The following is a 17,134-nucleotide window of genomic DNA, read 5'->3' on the forward strand; positions in this document are numbered from 1 at the left end:
AAGGGAAAGGGACTGGGGAGATGGGTGGGCAGGGGGATAAGGGGGAAAAAAGAGCATTACGATTAGCCCACATAATGTAGGGGGGCATGGGGATGGCCTATACCACAGAGTAGTGACTCTATAGCATCTTACTATGCTGATGGACAGTGACTGTAATGGCGTATGCGTTGGGGACTTGGTAATGGGGGAAATCTAGTAACCACAATGTTGCTCATGTAATTGTATATTAATGATACCAAAAAGAAAAAAAAACTACAGACAGCCCTCTCTGGAAAAAATTCCCAAGTTTCATCTAGGACCCTCTCCTTTTTCCCTACTCTGGCATCTGCCACTTGAGCAGTAGTTCCCTTAGACCCTAACATGCTTCAGGCCATGTTAACCAGTCCTTCTTCCAAGGAGGCTGAGTTGTCTGAGTCACTGGCACCACCACCACCACTACCCCGCCCCCCAGCAGCCTCTCCAACACCCTGCTCCCAGCTCAGCTCATTCCCACCTAGTGTAAATCACCAACAGGGAGGAAGGGCAGGGACACTGGGACCCAGGGACCCTCTCCACCATCACTCAGCTCCCCACACTAGTTGACAGAATGAGGATGGAGTGGCAGTGTTCTACTCCCTGTGCACTAGGAGCAGGAGTCAGCCTGAAAAAGATTTGTCCAGGGGGTCGCTGCAGAGTTGATAGCACGGAACCTAGGGCCCCTGCCCTACTTCATCTGGCCTTCAGCTCTAGGAAGTTGACTGGCTCTGTGCTGTTCCTGAGGGAATAACTAGCCTCAAAGGGAGAAGAGAACAGTGTGTTGGGGGCTCACTAAAGGAAGGACTATGGACTGACACTGTCCACAGATGGGATGTGCTACCTCAGAAGAGTAAATTCCCTGGCATGGGAGGGCTTGAAGCAGATACAGGACAATGACTGTCGGAAACAGAATAGACAGAGTCTTGATGGAACAGCAGTCAGTCTGGTGGCCAGTCACTGTCCAACTCCAATTCTTCAGTTTTCATTTTCCAGATAATTGGTTCATCTAGACACAACCTCTGTAAACCCTCCCATCCCCATACACACACACACAAAGCAAAAGTGAACCTCGCTTTATACAACACATATGTTCTTTAGAGAAAATGCTAGGGTCAGATCACATTAACACTGTCATTGCAGAGCAAGGCTTCTTCGGTTTGGTGCTCAACACCAGCCAGGGCATCAAACCAGGGGCTTTCTGACACACCCATTCATCTGTAAACAAACACTTGAATGCAGCCGGAGAGCTGCCATTTATAGGAACCCTGAGAGTATTCTGGCAAATAGTCACCCCAATTAACTTTTGTAAATGTGGATTTGGGGAGTTGCCCCAAAGGGACACAGATATTATAAGACACATTATGATGAGGATTTTAGGGCCTCCAGCAAAGGTTCAGAACCCCCAGCTCCTGAATGTGAGGTTTTGGTTAGGAAGACTGTGCAGCCACAGACACACCTGAGACTTGGTCCAAGTACCTTTCCTGCAAGGAATTTTCTTTTGTGCTCTCATTTCTTCTCCCAACAGGCATTTTTACCCGATTTACAGGCAGAAGTAAGGCCAAGCAGCTCGATCAAGATCAAGCTCCCTACCGGCCCACTGTGACCCAGACCCTGCAACCATAGGCTTCCATGGCCCAGCACTGCCCTTCAGTGCACCTGGGAGCTCATCCAGGTCTGGGAAACATCCTCTCCTCCAGCCATCCAGGGCAACTGCCAGGGAAATAAAAGCTTAGCTGCCCTGTTACCTGTTCTTCATTCCCCTCCCACCCACCCTAGCTTCCATCCCCAGCTCAGCTTAGAGGAGTCAGTGGTCCCAATCTCCAGGACCTACCCTTTGCAGCAGCCCCCACTCCCTACAGAAACCCTGTGCTATGGCAAGGTTGAGAAGTCAAGGCTGAGCAGAACCTCTTGAAAGCTGTTTGAGGTCCTGATTCAGGATAAGATCGAGTCGCACCAACTCAGAGCAAATCTGGATCAGGGTCTAAGCAGCACAGAGACCCTCACAGAAGGAGCTGAAGTGCAAGAGGCTAAAGTGACAGGGTGGCAGCCACTCTGCAGATGAGGTTCAAAAGTTGAGACTGAGCAGGGCCTCAGAGAGCTGGTTGATGTCCCGGCAGTACGGCTCCCGCTGCAAGATGAAGTCCACCCTGTGATCCTGGCCCCAAAACACCTCCAGCAGCTGGCGCCTCAGCTGCTCAGTCTCCTGGGTCTTCCGAATACCACCACTGCCTTTTTCCTCGTCTTCTCTCCCCTGCTCCTGAGAACTGTGTTCTGCAAAGCCGCGTGATGGATACTGAGCCTTAGGACACCCCTGTGTCCTAGGAAGAAGCAGAGAGAACATGAAGAGCTGACGAGCATCCAAGAGCTGGGTGAGGCCCCATCTTCCCACCCCAGTTCACCGCCCAGCCTACTCCTGGCCGTCTGGTACCAGTCCTGAAGTTCCCCCAGATGACCACTGAGTAGCAGTATCAACTCACGTCTGAAGGGGGAACTTAAAGTTCCTGTGGAAGCAGAAAGATGAACCCTGCTATTTTGATCTAATTCTAATCTAAGAAACTAATCACTTACTTAACAGTCCAGCAGAGGGCATTCTGAACACAACTGGCTGGCTATACATAAAAGCAACCATGTTCCAAATAACCCCTTCGAGCACACTGATAAGGGAAAAAACAAGAGGCAGGAACTTCCCTCCCAGCCAAGAGGGTCTACGCAGGATTCCCTGGGAAGCAATTAAAGGCCAAGTGCAATGCAACCTAAACCACTACAGAATTAAGCAGACAGATTAAGCTCACACTTCCCCCAGATCTCCAGGCCTGCAAGGTCCCTACAGAAAGAGGACCAGGGCTGGGGGCTACCTAGGAGAGTCTGAGGCATTACCTGACCAGCTTCTTCAGGAACTCATCCAGTGTGGGGCCATTTCGTCCCAGCGGGTCATCAGGAACCATGAAGAGGTTCCCCACAAAGGTGAAAGGCAGGAGACTGGATGGGGACAGAGAACGAGTGGTCACAGAAGGGCCCTTGCCCACCTCCCAGACAGCTGAGACCAAAACTGCCAGAAGCTGCTGGCTACCGTTCTTTGGTAGCCTTCCCAGAGTCTTCACCCAGTGGCAGGGCAGAACTGGCTTTACAGACCTAGTTCCGGAGTCTGTGCACTGTTGCCAGGGGAGGGCTTCCTCACCGCTCTCTGATGATCACCGTCCACTTCTCAGACTCCTCTGCCAGGTCCCGGAACTGGTCATTGGAGACAATGATCCCATCAGTCTCTTCAGCCAGCCTCACCATGAACCTGTCTCAAAAACCACAGCAACCACGCTAGGATTCTCCAAAGTTCCAACTCCAAACAGCATTATTGACTCCAGTGACCCCATTCTGGTGATAGAGATCCGGTGCCCACCTCACCCTGAGCAAGCCACCAGCCGACTGACGATACAGGTGCAATGGGCTAGAGAGGAAACCAAGGCAAACCGTTGAGGTCTCCCAGTAGCATGCCCTCCACTCACCACAGTCCCCACACGGTGCCTCGTTAGGAAGAGGCAGTAACAGGACTCTGGCTCTGTCTTCTTCCACCCTACCCCACCAATCCATCACAAACCCATTGTGCTCATCCTCTGGAAAGCCTTCCACTCCGCCCCCTTATCTTCCAGTCCCACCAATACCCCCTTAGCTATCTGCACATTGCAATTAAGATACCACATAGCCTTCTGATAGGACTGCCCCCTGTCCCCAGCCATTTACCACCCTCCAATCTCTCCTGCCCTCCCCCAAGAGAATATGCTCTTCCCCTACACAAAATTCTTCTCTACTTGCTATTTACCTACTGAATAAAGTCCACATACTCAGGCCTGGCAGCTGTGGCCCTCTAGAACCCAGCTCCCCACCACCCTTATGGTCTTATCTCCTCCAGTATTCCCTCATGGACTCCCGACTCCTGCCAGAATCAATGATCAATTACACCCTGTTCTCCAAACATGCCCTGTGCTGTCTGCCTTCCATGTTTCTCAAACTGTTCCCTCCATCCACAAGGTGCTGATAAACAGAATCACCAGGGGAGCTTTTAAAAAAGGAGATGCCTGAGCTCCTTTAGCAATTCTGATTCCATAGGATAAAGGTAGGACGCATGAGGTGGTGGGTGAGGATATTTTTTTAACAGGTTTAGAAAGCCAGAGATCCAGCCCATCGCTTCTCACCAACAAAACACCTCACAGACCCTCCCTTTTCCCACAAAACCCCAGCCTGAAGGGGACTCCCTTTTTCCTCCAAATTCCTGTAACATTTGATTTGTAGTTTTTTTGGCCCTTTAGGGTCAAATTTCAGGTCTTCCCTAGTTCCTAGCATCCCTGCCTCCTGCAAATCACGCACAGAGTAGACAGTCAGTATTTGAAACACAGTGTGGTATAGAGGCAACTAGTAATCAGGACTAAGTGTGACAGATGTCTGGTTCCGAGTTTGGAAAATAAATTAAGGAGATGACATATAGTGTATATGGTATAATATGATATACGAAAAGTATTTTCAGTTTAAGCATTTTTTACTACCATCATATTACATCAAATGCAGTCCAGCAGTATTCATTCAGTAGGCTTATGCTGTGTGCCACTCTACTATTCACTGTAAGTAGTTCCAAAATTCCAAATTCATACTGTGCTGCCTGCCTGTTGGGACCTACACAATTCTACAGACAATAGGCCTTTAAAATTTATTACAACTGACTCAACCTTCAGTTTTGATTTTGTGCAATGCCAGTGTGGAAAGAAGTTTCCATACCTTGGATAATCTGTGAAACCTAGACATAAAACAGAAATAGCATGGGGAGAAAGTGAACTGCCTTCTTATAAAATACCATTTACTTTTTAGGGACAAAAAATTAAGTATTGAAAAGACAAAATACCTAATCACTGTGGCTATGAAACTAGTTTTTTATTTAAGACTAAAAATCCTAAAGACTAAAGAACTTGTAGATATAAAATCTTTTAGGTGGTTAATTAGCTTTTAAAATCTGCCCATTTCTGACATCGCGTGCATGTACCTGGGGAGGGAATATGCTGTTCCTTTTTTATTTAAACTCTCCGGCAGCTTGAACTCATTTTTCCTTTGCCACATAGAAGCTGTTGCCCAGAGAGTCAACCATTCTCACCCTCTGTCTTCATCTCTGTATACTAGAAATGAGACCCTCAGGCACACTTGATTGAGTCTGTGAGAAGTTAAGGAATATCACTGTACACTTGCCGAACACGAGTGAGGTGAACACACATCTTAGCTTCTTTTGAATTCACAGAAGACGAACAGATGGAAGAGGACCCTGGGACAGAGGTTAATCTGCTCAGAGACTAATCCACTAGTCAGTCAATGAGTAGGACAATGTGGAGCTCAAATTCAGCTCTTCAAATCTAAGTCCAGTGATCTTCCTACTGCACCATGTTTTGTATAGTCTTAGTACTTGCATGGACTATGTTTCTTCATTAGACTTGTTATTCTGAACATTTACTTTGGTTTTTCCAGCAGGTTGGGGCATTTTTCTATGCATTTGGAAATTAAGGTTGCACGAAGGGCACTTGTCAGCTATTCGTTGCATCAGCTTTCCCATCTTCCCATTAAATTAGTATTTTCTAGACAGGAAGACATTATATAAATACAAGAAATCATTTAGTTTGATTAATGGAAAATGAATGATGAATGGGCAAACACAGCTGTCTAACCCCCATCTCATCTCGCCTGCAAGGCAGCTTTGCCTCGCCAGTCACACAGGCACACAGGAATAACCGGCCGTTTTCCTACTACCCAGGCTTAGAGGCAGGCAAAGGGTCCGGAGCCGCTGTGTATCCTTGGTCTCCCACCGAGCTCCCTGAATAAGAAGCCTGGGGCCAGGGGAAAAGCAAGTACCTGTCATCATAGGAAGAGATCCTCCTGCCATCCATGACTCGGGAGGGAGTGAGGGAGAGCAGGCTGAGGGAGTACAGCTTTTGCAGGAAGTGACCCTCTAGAGAAACAGGAGCACAATGAGGCTCTCCTCAAGGCAGGAGCAGGGCCCATCCCTGGACACGAAAGACCAGCCGCAACTCACCTCTGACCTTGGAATCTTTACTGAAGCGCCACTGAGGAAGAAAGACGGTTATGTCGCGGTGGCCACGGTCCCAGAAGTACTGCACAGCGATGGCGATGCCCCGGCTGGAGAAGCAGTGCTGGAGGCCGTGCCTGCAGGGGGAAGGGGCCACACTCTGAGGCCCCCAAGGAGGGCCTGGTGGCCTGGCTGGAGGGTCAGCCTCTGGGCACATATCGCCATGGGGAACACAACTTCTCATCTCACCCCCCTGTCCTCAGCCCCACCGGGTACTCACTCCATGGCCACATTGCTGCCATCGATGACAATATGACGCAGGTCTGGCTGGCCAGGCACATTGGCAAGGCACAGGGTGAAAGGGTCCTGTAGGGCTTCCTGGAAACGCTGTGTGCCAGTCACCAAGTTGCCTCCCCGGATGCCTCGTTTCCTCGGAGACCCCCGACCTCTAGCCACAACCTGCTGCTTGTGTCCTCTGTCTCCTCCCTCTCCACAGTGCCCCAGGGGTCCGGGCGCAGGAGGGGGACTAGGCACTCTCAGAGGTGAAACTTTCCCATTGTGGAGCCGCTGGAGGAGGGAGGCTCCCGGGAACTGAGCTGCCTTCTCACAGGGGCCAATCGCACCAGGAGGCTCACCCTGGACACAGAACCTTCCTCCTTCCTGAAGCACCTCCTCTTTCCCCAGGGCCTTCCCTTTCAGGGACCCTACCTGTCTTGCCTCTCTGCCCCCTGACTGTGACCTGAAGGCCACTTCCCTCTCCCAGGCCTCTTCCCCAGGCAGCATTTTCCACCCCAAATCCATCTCTCTCAGGCCACCCTGCTGCCCTCCCTCCTTCTCCATAGCATGTCTCTCTCCCCTTGACTCTTGCTGCTCCACAGGTCTGGCATCCAGGAACTCCCAGTCTTCTTCATTCACGTAATCTCCGACTCTCTGGTGCCCAGTACCCAGTGGGCTTGGGCTCCCCGACTCCCAGGAAGGGAGTGCATGGAACCCCTGCTCCCTGAGCACCTCCTGCACCAGGTTCAGCAGCTCCTCCTGAACAGCCAGGGGCAGCTGCAGGAGGGCTTCTGTGTGGGCATCGCCCCGGGGCTGCAGCAAGGCAGAGAAGTCCCTCCGCACTCTAGCATACTGGAAGGCTGCAGGGGATGGCCTTGGTCGTAAGTCCCAGCTCAGCCGCTCCACCAGCTCCTCCACTCTGCTCTGAGCCATGACGAAGGCCTCAGTCAGGCCACTGACCATCAGCGAGCCGGGCGCCCCAGGCACCAGGTGGGCTGATGTGCTCCAGGCCAGGCAATCAAGGAAGAAGCCCTGGGCTCCCAGGAAGATGCAGTGCAGTTTGGCTGGGTAGTGGATTTCATCCTGCAGCTCTGGGCTGCACAGACCCTTCAGGTACTCCTAGGAGGAGGAATTGGGGAAGGGGAGGGAGGAAAACAGGAAACAGCTGCAATCTGAAATGTCCCAGTAGTCCCTTCAGGCCCATGGCTCCCCCTGAGCATGCCTGTGCAGAGCAATGGAGCCCCACAGAGCCTGACAAAGGTGGGGATTAAAAAAGGATCTAGAACCTCACTGCTTTACCTTTTCAGCTGAAAGCCAGTGGCTATTTCCATTTCGAACTTGATACAATTTAAGATAATATTGTAATTATGTGGCTACAAGGCTGTCTCTAAATATTTATGTGTTCTGTGTATTTCCATCATAAAGATGTCATTACTTTTACTGAACTTATGCTTTGCTTTACATGCGTTACCTCACTCACAATAAAATAAGTGAGGTGGATACTGCTATTACTTACATTTCATAGATAATGAAACTGAAACTCCAGTCACAAGGCTGGTAGGTGGTGGAGCTGTGCACTCTGCTAGAAGCCCTGGCCCATGCCAAAGAAAACAATGTGGCCTGCCCTCCACCCCACAGTGAATTCCTTGGTGGGCCCCACTTGTCCAACCAGACTCTCTCTAATCCCACTAAACCCTGGCTGGTTTGAACTGAATCACCTGTCTCCAAGTCCTGGCAGAACCTGGGTCATCACTGCAGAAATGAAACTGAAACTCAGATAAACACAGAGTTTCAAAGTCCCTCAAAGCTCTGAGCCACTGAGGTTGCCAGCTAAACAACAAAAGAGTGGAGATACTCCCGACCGTCCTCTCCATTAACTGTTTAGGGGCTGGGGACCTTGCATGCAGGAACGGTCAGGGAGGGCCGTTCACCTTGGCTCTGCGGGCGTTCTCCTTAGGGCCCTCCAGCTGCAGCCAGATGTGAGGGTTCTCGGGACAGTCCTTCGGGAGGACACTCATCCCCACTCTGAATATGTGCTCCACATGGCTTTGCTGCGCCCACACCTTGTCCTCCGCCTTCGCAGAAACGGCAAAGCGGTCCGGGGACGGGAAGCCTGCCCCCAAGGTAGGCATGGCTGCTTGGCCGCCTAGCCCTGCGAGGAGAGAAGGCAGCTCGGAGCCTCGCCGTCCCTTCAACCCAGTTCTCCCAGCTCACACCAGCTATCAACAGGTCGCACCTAGTTACGATCTGGTAAACAACCCAGGAGGAAACAAGCACCTCGGTCCATCTTGGGGCTAGGAAGGGAATATCCCATTAGCCGGAAACCGACCTTCTCTCCAGAAAGAAGTCATACAGGCTGTCTATCTGGGGTGGGCGTCTGGCCTTGGAAGAGCATGACCGCAGCCCCGAGCAGGAATGGTGGGGGCTTCACCTTGGTCTGGAGGCCAGAGGGGTGGACGGGTGACGAAAGAGTCCCCTCCTCGGGGTCTCTGCAATCTCCGGGGCCGACACACTTCTTAAAGATGAATCCTCACCAGGGCTTGGACGGAGGCCGCCCTCTGGGGAGGGTCCTTGTCTGCCATTTCCAAGGTTTAGCCACCCTCACCCAGGCCCTCCTCCGCGATCCACCAACGCCGCCCCGCGCGCAGGGCTCCACGGCCTCAGGCTCCCGTCGCCCGGCGCAGGGAAACGCGCCTACCCGCCTGGCCTGCGGCGGCCGCAGTCCCGCCGGCGCCTCACGGTACCCGGCGCCCCCGGCCCAGGGGAGAAGGGCAGGGGGCCCGAATCTGGGCGGGCCTTGGATTCCTCACCCAACCGGGACCTCCCCTCTCTACTTCGCGCTGTGTTTTGAGTCACTTCCTGGCCCGGGGCGGAGTCAGCCGGTGCTCCCGGGGCTGGGCCTGCTCGGGGGTCCCAGTGCGCGGCTGCCGACCGCCCCTCCCGTCCTCGCGGCAGCCGTGTGCTTGGGCTCTCCCGGCCCCTCGGGATCCGCTTATTCTGCGCAGCCCTTTCTCGGGAAAGAGGGGCCACTCACTGAGAGTTGGAGGTGAAGAGGGCCTTAAAGGGACTAATCCAGCACCGTCGGATGAAGATATGAAAGATCAAGGAGAGAAAGAGACTGGCCCAGGGTCACCTGACATTGTTGATCTAAGCATATACCGCCAAAACAATTGTGGTAAAAGACAGGACACCTGCTTTCTTCCAATAGAAAAAGATGCCACCGAGAGGGCTGTTGGCTTGTGAGGGGTTTTGAGGAAGAAAGGAATGAGAAGGGGGAGGGGCTGTCGGAGCTGTCTCTGGCACATACAGGCACGCACACGTTCTCACAGAAACACCCAAGTTCTCCATTATGCCAGGTCCAGCCTTGACTGCTCTCCGGAGCGGCTGCCCTGGGATTCTGTCCGTAGCCCTCCTGTCTGGCCCTGTCTGGCTGCTTCATCCCTCCTCTCCCTCCTAGAGCCCACCTGCTGTCATTTCATGCCCTGCCAAGGAGGAGGGAATTGCAGTGACAGCAGGAGTCAGAGACAGGACAGTCGTGGGGCAGAGAGGTATGGGGAGGGAGATGCTGGGACCAGGTGACAGTGAGACCCTGACGGAGGGCTGAGGAGCAGGGTGAGGGGTGGAGAGGGTCTGGCGGGGAGCAGAAACTGAAAGGAACAGAAAGAAGGAGAAGCAGACAGCAGGACTGTGGGTCAGAGAGCCGGTGAACCATGCTGGGAGCAAAGCCACACTGGCCACAAGGTCTCCCACCCAGCCACCCGCTGCCCTTGGCCCTAATGCTTCTGGCCCTGGGGACTGGGTGGGCCCAAGAGGGAGCAGACCCTGTCCTCCTGGAGGGGGAGTGCCTGGTAGTCTGCGAACCAGGCCGAGCTGCTGCAGGGGGACCTGGGGGAGCAGCCCTGGGAGAGGCACCTCCTGGAAGAGTGGCATTTGCTGCAGTCCGAAGCCACCACCATGAGCCAGCAGGGGAGATCAGCAATGGCACCAGTGGGGCCATCTACTTCGATCAGGTAATCCCCCTACCCTTGTCCACAGGACCCTGCAAGGACCTGGACTCAACTGTCCAAGCCCACTTTGCTGTTAAGGAAACAAACCCCCTACTGTGGTCATTTGCCCCTCAACCCCACTGCCTCCCTCCCCTCCCTACACTCCTACCCACAACCCTCCTTGGCCTGTCTCACCATTTATTTTGAATGCATGGATTCCTCCTGTTCCTATCCACTTGCCACCCCTTCTCCTTCTTACTCACTGCCCCTTTCCCCAACCCAGTGGTTTTCCTAAGGCCCAGGCATCCCCGAGCCCCACTCAGCAGGGTATGCTTCCCACAGGTCCTGGTGAACGAGGGTGGTGGCTTTGACCGGGCCTCAGGCTCCTTCGTGGCCCCTGTCCGGGGTGTCTACAGCTTCCGATTCCATGTGGTGAAGGTATACAACCGCCAAACTGTCCAGGTGATGTGAGCGCTGAGCCCCATCCTGGCACAGGAGGGGACAGAGAGCAGGGAGGGGGAGTAAGTGGAATCCAGCTGACCCCTGACCAGACCCTCCATTGACCTGGTCCTGGAAGGGCCTGGAGCAAGGGAAAAAAGGGCCTGCCTAGCAGAGAGCATGGAGGAGGTGCTGAGTACAGCACCGGCCACCCCTCAGCTGTCCCAGAAGAGTGCACTGAGCCCCAGGTTCCCAGGATTCCAAAATGTCCCTGGGAACTGGAGAAGAGGGAAGCCTTGGGGACAGTAGGCGTCCTGGGACAAAGGTTTGGAGAGGTGCTGACTGGGCTCCCCTCCACAGGTAAGCCTGATGCTGAACACATGGCCTGTCATCTCAGCCTTTGCCAACGACCCTGATGTGACCCGGGAGGCAGCCACTAGCTCTGTGTTACTCCCACTGGACCCTGGGGACAGGGTGTCCCTGCGCCTGCGTCGGGGGAACCTCCTGGGTGGCTGGAAGTATTCAAGCTTCTCTGGCTTCCTCATCTTCCCTCTCTGAGGGCTCAAGCCTTTCAGGGATAGGAATATAGGTCCTGCCCTCTCTTGTCCCAGAAGCAGCATCTTTGGGGTAGGAGAGACTCCCTCTAGCTGTCTGTATTCCACTGCCTTGCATGGGACCCTGTGCCAAATACCCAAAGAGAAGGTAGAGCTGCAGTGTCTGGGGATCTGGCCCCTCTGACCTGCCCCTGACCCCAATTGCCCTCCCAGCCTCCCACTCATCTCTTCATGCCTGCAGCCCTAGGGTCAGGGCAGGGCTCGGCAGGTAGGAAGGCCTGTGCTACTTTGCAGACTCTGCTCCTTCTGTTCCCCTGCCCCCAGCTTCCTGCTCAGTGCTATTTGGGGACAAGTGAACCTGACAGGCCCCCACAGGTGCCCAGATGGACCAGCCTCAGCATACCCTGCATGCTCCTTCCTGTGAGGAGTGCCAGCATCATGGATCTGGGCCAGCACAGTCAGAGCTTAGCCAGAACCATATGGGCTAGGGCGGGAGGATCAGCCACCAGGAGTGTGGAGAGGGCCACAGAGCAGCCTGGCCCCTGTGACTGGTGGGGCAGGAAGGGGGCCTGTGCCCAGCCTGAACATGGATGGTACACATTTTTCATGTGCATTAGGACAGCCAGTAAGCAGGGAACCCAAGCGTCCATCTGCCAGGTCCCATATGAACTCTGGCCCTCATCTCCTCACCCAAGACATAAGGTGTGTGTGTTTGCTCTGAGCCAAGAGCAGGTGTACCAAGCTTTCTCAGATAGCTGGAGGTACGGGTAGAAGGTCACACGTGGGCAAGTATAGATCTCCAGGTATGGAACACACCAGTGACTGTGGTCACGTCCCAGAACCGCTCCACCCTTGTAGTCTGAACTTCAGTAACTCCACACCCTGACAACCACCTCCTTCCTCCCAGCTCTCAGAACGTACGCTGTACCTGTTCCAGACTATCCCACAACCTCCTTCTTCTCCCGATTTATACTGTCTTATCCTCCTTCTTAAACTTCCTACTACCTTGGATTCCATGATTCAAGCCCCTCTTCTTCAGCCACTCTCCTGCCACGATTATAAACTTAGATTGCTGTCCCATTGGCCCAGCATGGATGAATCTATCAATAAAGCAACTAGAGAATGACGGTCAATGAGAAACTGTAGGATCACTAGAGAGAGAAGGTGCCATTACAATTTGGATCAGGGGTTATAGGACACAAGCAGGTATACTGTAGAGAAAATAAATCTAAAACTGCTTATTAAAGTCAAATAAAAAGGGGGGTTAATAATGCTTGAATTAAATAGAAAATACCAATCTGAATTTGTGGTTTTTTACAAGAAATAACTTCTTCAAACTTTCTCACTATAGTAGCATAGAAACAACATCAGGCAAAATCTGACATATATTCTTAACACCTGGATCTTTGCCTCAGCTATTATTCACCTTTAAACAAACTCAGAGTTCCTTGGAGAATAGCTCCATGTCTTAAATAACTCTAGGCCTGGAGCATGTTGTTGATGACAGAAAGTAAGGAAACTTCTCAAAATGTTAGAGTAGAGCTGAAAAAGCAAAGGAACCAATTTTTAAAAGTCTTCCAACCTGACATGTGGTGACAATTTGATCATCAGAAGGAAAATGATATAGTTAATTAGAGCAAGGTGAACTTTTAAAGTGCATGACTTCGTAGTGATACTCAAAAAGGAAAAAGTCTCTATAAAATGTGGGAAAAGGTGGTTAATATGCTGAGTGAAGAATAAATATAATAAGATTTTTTGGTTAATTTTGGTAAGTAGAAGAGTATAAATACAGCAAGTATTTTATTTATTCATAAGGTAAATTTCTTTTTCTTAATCTGTATAAGAAGCCATGAGTGATATTCCAGAAAAAATTGGAACTGTACCAAGAATGAAAGAGACTGATTGGTGCCATCTGGATATACATTACAACTAGGGAGAAAGAGTCCAACAGTGTGCTACAAAATGATGAATCAGTCAAACATCCAAAAGATAACTGCTCACTGCTCAAACTTAATCCTTCATCTCTTGGGAAAGGGAACCTCTCTGTCATCATACTAACTATAATGAGATTACAGTAAGAGTAAAGCCCAAAATAATAGTAACTTAAATAAAATCGAAAGTTATTTGTGTCTCACGTAGAAAAATTTTCAAATAGAGTCCAGGGATGGATGGCAGTTTTACGATCATAACAGCCCAGTTTTCCTTCTTGCTATTCTACTGTCTTTAACATGTCACCTCATAACCCAAGATGGCTTCTTGAGTTCCAGTCATTACATCAGGCTTACAGCCCCAGTGAGGAGGAAGAAAGGGCACCCCCCTTTGCTTAAAAGAAGCTTTCTGAGAAGTACAGCCAACATTTCTGATTGCATCTCACTGGCAATAATTTAATCACACCTGGCCACAGGAAAAGAGACTAGGAAATAATCTTTATTCCAGGTAGCCATGCCCCACTAGAAGTCGGGAGTTTTGTATTAAGGAGGATGAGGAAACTGCATATTGGGAAAAACAACCATATGTTTTTTAAAATGCAAGGGAGCTAAATAAATTTATGAATAATGATAGTCATTGTATTGTTTTTTTGTTGTGTAACAAATAACAATAAATTTAGTAGCTTAATACTGTTAGGCTGGAGAAAGGAAAAACAAGGACATGCTAACAGAACAGAGAGATGTCATAGGGGGAGAACAGACCAGACCCCAAAATCCGTGCTGTATATGGAAAGGGGACAGCTCTCCCTGAATTCCATCCTGATGTGCCAACTAAGACCCGGATGTCAGCCTCCTCCCTCTTGGAAGGAAAAAAAGTTTCTAGTTGTCTATTATGTCACCTTTAGCCAATCATACCTCTCCACACCCCTTAGGATAGCTTGCCCACTCCTCCCCTTCCTAACCCCTTATAAGCCCCCCACCTCCCTAACCGGGCGTGACTTCTCTGGTGGGAGAACATCACCCGGGGGTATTTAAATAAATTACCTGGCCCTTTGTTGCCTCTCGTTGCCTGCTTATTACTGCTTATTATGGCTAAAATTTATCTTACAAATACAACACCTATTATTATCTCACAATTTCTGCAGGTCAGAAGTTCAGCAGAACATGACTGAATTCTCTCTTTGGGGTTTCATAAGTCAAAAGCAAGGTATAGACAGAGCTGCCTTCCTTGCTGAAGGTTAAAAATCCACTTCCAAACTCATTCAGAATTCAGTTCCTTATGGTTGTAGGACTGAGGCCTCCTCCACCTTTCAGCCAACAATGTCACACCAGGTCCTTCTCACACTTGGAATCTCTCTGTCCTACCCTTCTGAGACAGGGACCATGGGTGTAGTCAGAGTAGGGTGAGGGCCTCCAGAAAAAGCAAGGCAGGATATTTACAGTCAGAGCAATGTAACTACATGCAAGGAAACCCCCTACCAAAACTCTGTGTTACACCAATAAGCTCTAGAGTCATTCTTCAGTGAGATCATTAATATTCCCCAGATAAAGAAAAGTAGCACATGTTTTATTATGCTAACTGTGGGTAAAATTGAAATATTTCCAGAATTTCTCGCCTGGCTTTGGTGCATCTGCATATCAACAGGAGTACAGAGGTGTAAACAAGTAGACTTTTGTGCATTTGCATCTTTCCTCAGTGGTGGAGAAGTTCATCTCCATAGCAGTGGGTAATTACCAGGGCAACAGAGGGCTTATCTGTACCTGAGAGGTGAGGGGGAGGGCCAGTGTTGTGGCTTCTGGAGCAGGAGAGAGAGATGAGTCAGACTGCAGTTTTGTAAGCAATAAATGGGTTTTAAACTTTATTTCTCCCTTTGACTGATTTTGGTTTTTAGAGGTATTTTGCCCTGGGATTTCCTTTCCCCAGACTTACATTAACCATTTATAATCATGTGTAAGATTCACTTTAGCATACTAAAAGGCCCAGGCCTCTGTGCTGTCTTTCCTCCTTCAGATCTGATGAAGTGATTTTGCAAACTGGGAAACTAATTTAGCAAGTAAGCCCAGGCATAAACAACACAGTAAAAGGCAAGAAGGATTCCACCTAAAAGATAAGATTGCATTTTAATACCCAAGAAGTTAAGAAGTTAGAAATTCTTAACTTACTCTTTAGCAAACATTAATACCTCAGCCCACCTTGGGGGCTGGGCAGGTGGCCTTGTTTCATATGCCCCCAGACCAAGATGCTGGTATCTCAGGGAGAAATCATCAGAGCAGGAAGTTGCTTGTGTTAATTCTAAATATTCAGGGACCCTTAATAAGTCCACACCCCTAAGCTTTTTTCGTGTTTTCAAAAATCCTCACCTACCTATAAAACTCCTAGACAACCCACCACCCCGGACTCTCTTGTCCCTTCACTGTCCTTTCACTTTATCTCTAAATAAAAGCCTGTACCCTGCTCCCCTACCTTGAGTGTTTGTGAGGCTCATTCTTCGGCTTCGTGAACAAGAACCCTGGCATCACTTCTGCCACAGACTTCAGTGAAGAAAGTTCTGTGTCTTAAGGTCTCATGTGATTAGGATTAGACCCACCCAGAACAATCTCCCTATTTTTAGGCCTATAATCTAAATTACTTATGGAAAAGTACCTTTTTCCATGAAACATAACATATTCAGAGGTTCCAGGGATCAGGACATGGATATCTTTGGAACATATGCATATCATAGTCATTAAAATTAAAGATCATGTGAAGAAAAGGCGTTCAGTTATAGTATACTAATTGCATGGAAAACGTGGGCTTGAAAAATTCCTGTGATATACAGGATAGACACTGGCTCAGGATTTAATGATTTTCGGTGAACCAGTTCCCAGGTACCAACTGTTAGGCAGAAAATAGATATAAGCGGGGTGGAAAGAGAACAAAGTCAGTAAGGGCCCCTAGAAAGGACTGTTAACCAGTCAAAACTAGAAAGCAAGAAAAGACTGAGTTAATTAGTTAATCAGTTAAGCCCAAAAGGTCAAGAGCAACTTGGCCTCTAGTGTTTGACTATTCCCCAGATAAAGAGAAGTATCTGAGCAGAGCCCATGTCTTCACTGTGTCAATTATCATTGTAAGATTTACTCTAGCCTGCTAAAAGGCCCACCTATAAACAGCATAATAAAGTCAGGGAGATCCCACCTTAAAGCCAAAATTGTATTTTGAAAAAACCCAGGAAGTTAAGAAAATTCTTAATGTACTCTTTACCAAACAACAAATAACCCTGCCCACCTTGGAGGAAGGGCAGACAGTCTTGATTGATGAGCTAATTTTGCAGAATTACCTAGAGGACTGATAAGAAACTTAATGTCTCACTCATCAAAGATACTTGAGACCACTTAACAAGTCCACACCCCTAGCCCTTTGTTACATTTCTGAAAAAAAATCCTCAGAAGGGGGAACCCCCAACCTTTCAGATCCTCTCTCTGAGGTCATCCACAATTTTCAAGGGCATAAACTTTTAAACTTTCTCTCACCAACCTTTCAGGGTGCCTTTCCTTGCTGAGGTGGCCTATACTTTTTCTCTCTTTAAGTAACTCTAAATAAAACTTTTACTCTGCTTCACTACTGTGTCTCTGCCCTTCAATTATTTGTTGCCCTGTGGACAAGGACTGAGGAAAATACACAACGCTCCCCCAACACAACCAAGAATACATTGATTAATAATCCAAAACTTCATCTGCACTGAGATAATGTTTTTTCTTTGGATATCCAAATTCAAAAATTGGTCTGAACTGAGATAGTGTCCCTCTCTTACAAACCCATTTTTAATGGGTATTGGTGTAATAAATTTTATAATTCTCAGGTGTGTGTTTTAGCAAAATGTTTGATGCTTTTACAGAAGCTTG

At 49.6% G+C, this 17,134-nt stretch overlaps 2 protein-coding genes across 8 annotated transcripts in view; one reads left to right on the forward strand and one right to left on the reverse strand.

The window, feature by feature from the left end:
• Positions 1 to 1,073: 1,073 nt before the first annotated feature.
• Positions 1,074 to 17,134, reverse strand: part of KHNYN (KH and NYN domain containing) — a 39,390-nt gene continuing 23,329 nt past the window's right edge. The window contains exons 1-9 of one of the 7 annotated variants that reach the window (XM_036884407.2): positions 8,881 to 9,151; positions 8,676 to 8,783; positions 8,278 to 8,498; positions 6,351 to 7,465; positions 6,077 to 6,207; positions 5,896 to 5,992; positions 3,194 to 3,301; positions 2,893 to 2,994; positions 1,074 to 2,333 (exon numbers count right to left, since the gene is read on the reverse strand). In XM_036884407.2, coding sequence (XP_036740302.2) covers positions 2,081 to 2,333; positions 2,893 to 2,994; positions 3,194 to 3,301; positions 5,896 to 5,992; positions 6,077 to 6,207; positions 6,351 to 7,465; positions 8,278 to 8,498; positions 8,676 to 8,697 — 2,049 coding nt within the window. In that variant the 5' untranslated portion in view covers positions 8,698 to 8,783; positions 8,881 to 9,151 and the 3' untranslated portion in view covers positions 1,074 to 2,080. The other 6 variants (XM_036884413.2, XM_036884409.2, XM_057488533.1 and 3 more) reach the window with 6 other exon arrangements.
• Positions 9,587 to 15,114, forward strand: CBLN3 (cerebellin 3 precursor). The gene is made up of 3 exons (XM_036884416.2): positions 9,587 to 10,356; positions 10,675 to 10,794; positions 11,131 to 15,114. Exons 1-3 carry the CDS (start codon positions 10,057 to 10,059, stop codon positions 11,326 to 11,328), a joined length of 618 nt encoding a protein of 205 aa, XP_036740311.2. The 5' UTR covers positions 9,587 to 10,056; the 3' UTR covers positions 11,329 to 15,114.

Source organism: Manis pentadactyla, chromosome 11 (assembly GCF_030020395.1).
Source record: "Manis pentadactyla isolate mManPen7 chromosome 11, mManPen7.hap1, whole genome shotgun sequence".
Taxonomy (NCBI): Eukaryota; Metazoa; Chordata; class Mammalia; order Pholidota; family Manidae; genus Manis; species Manis pentadactyla.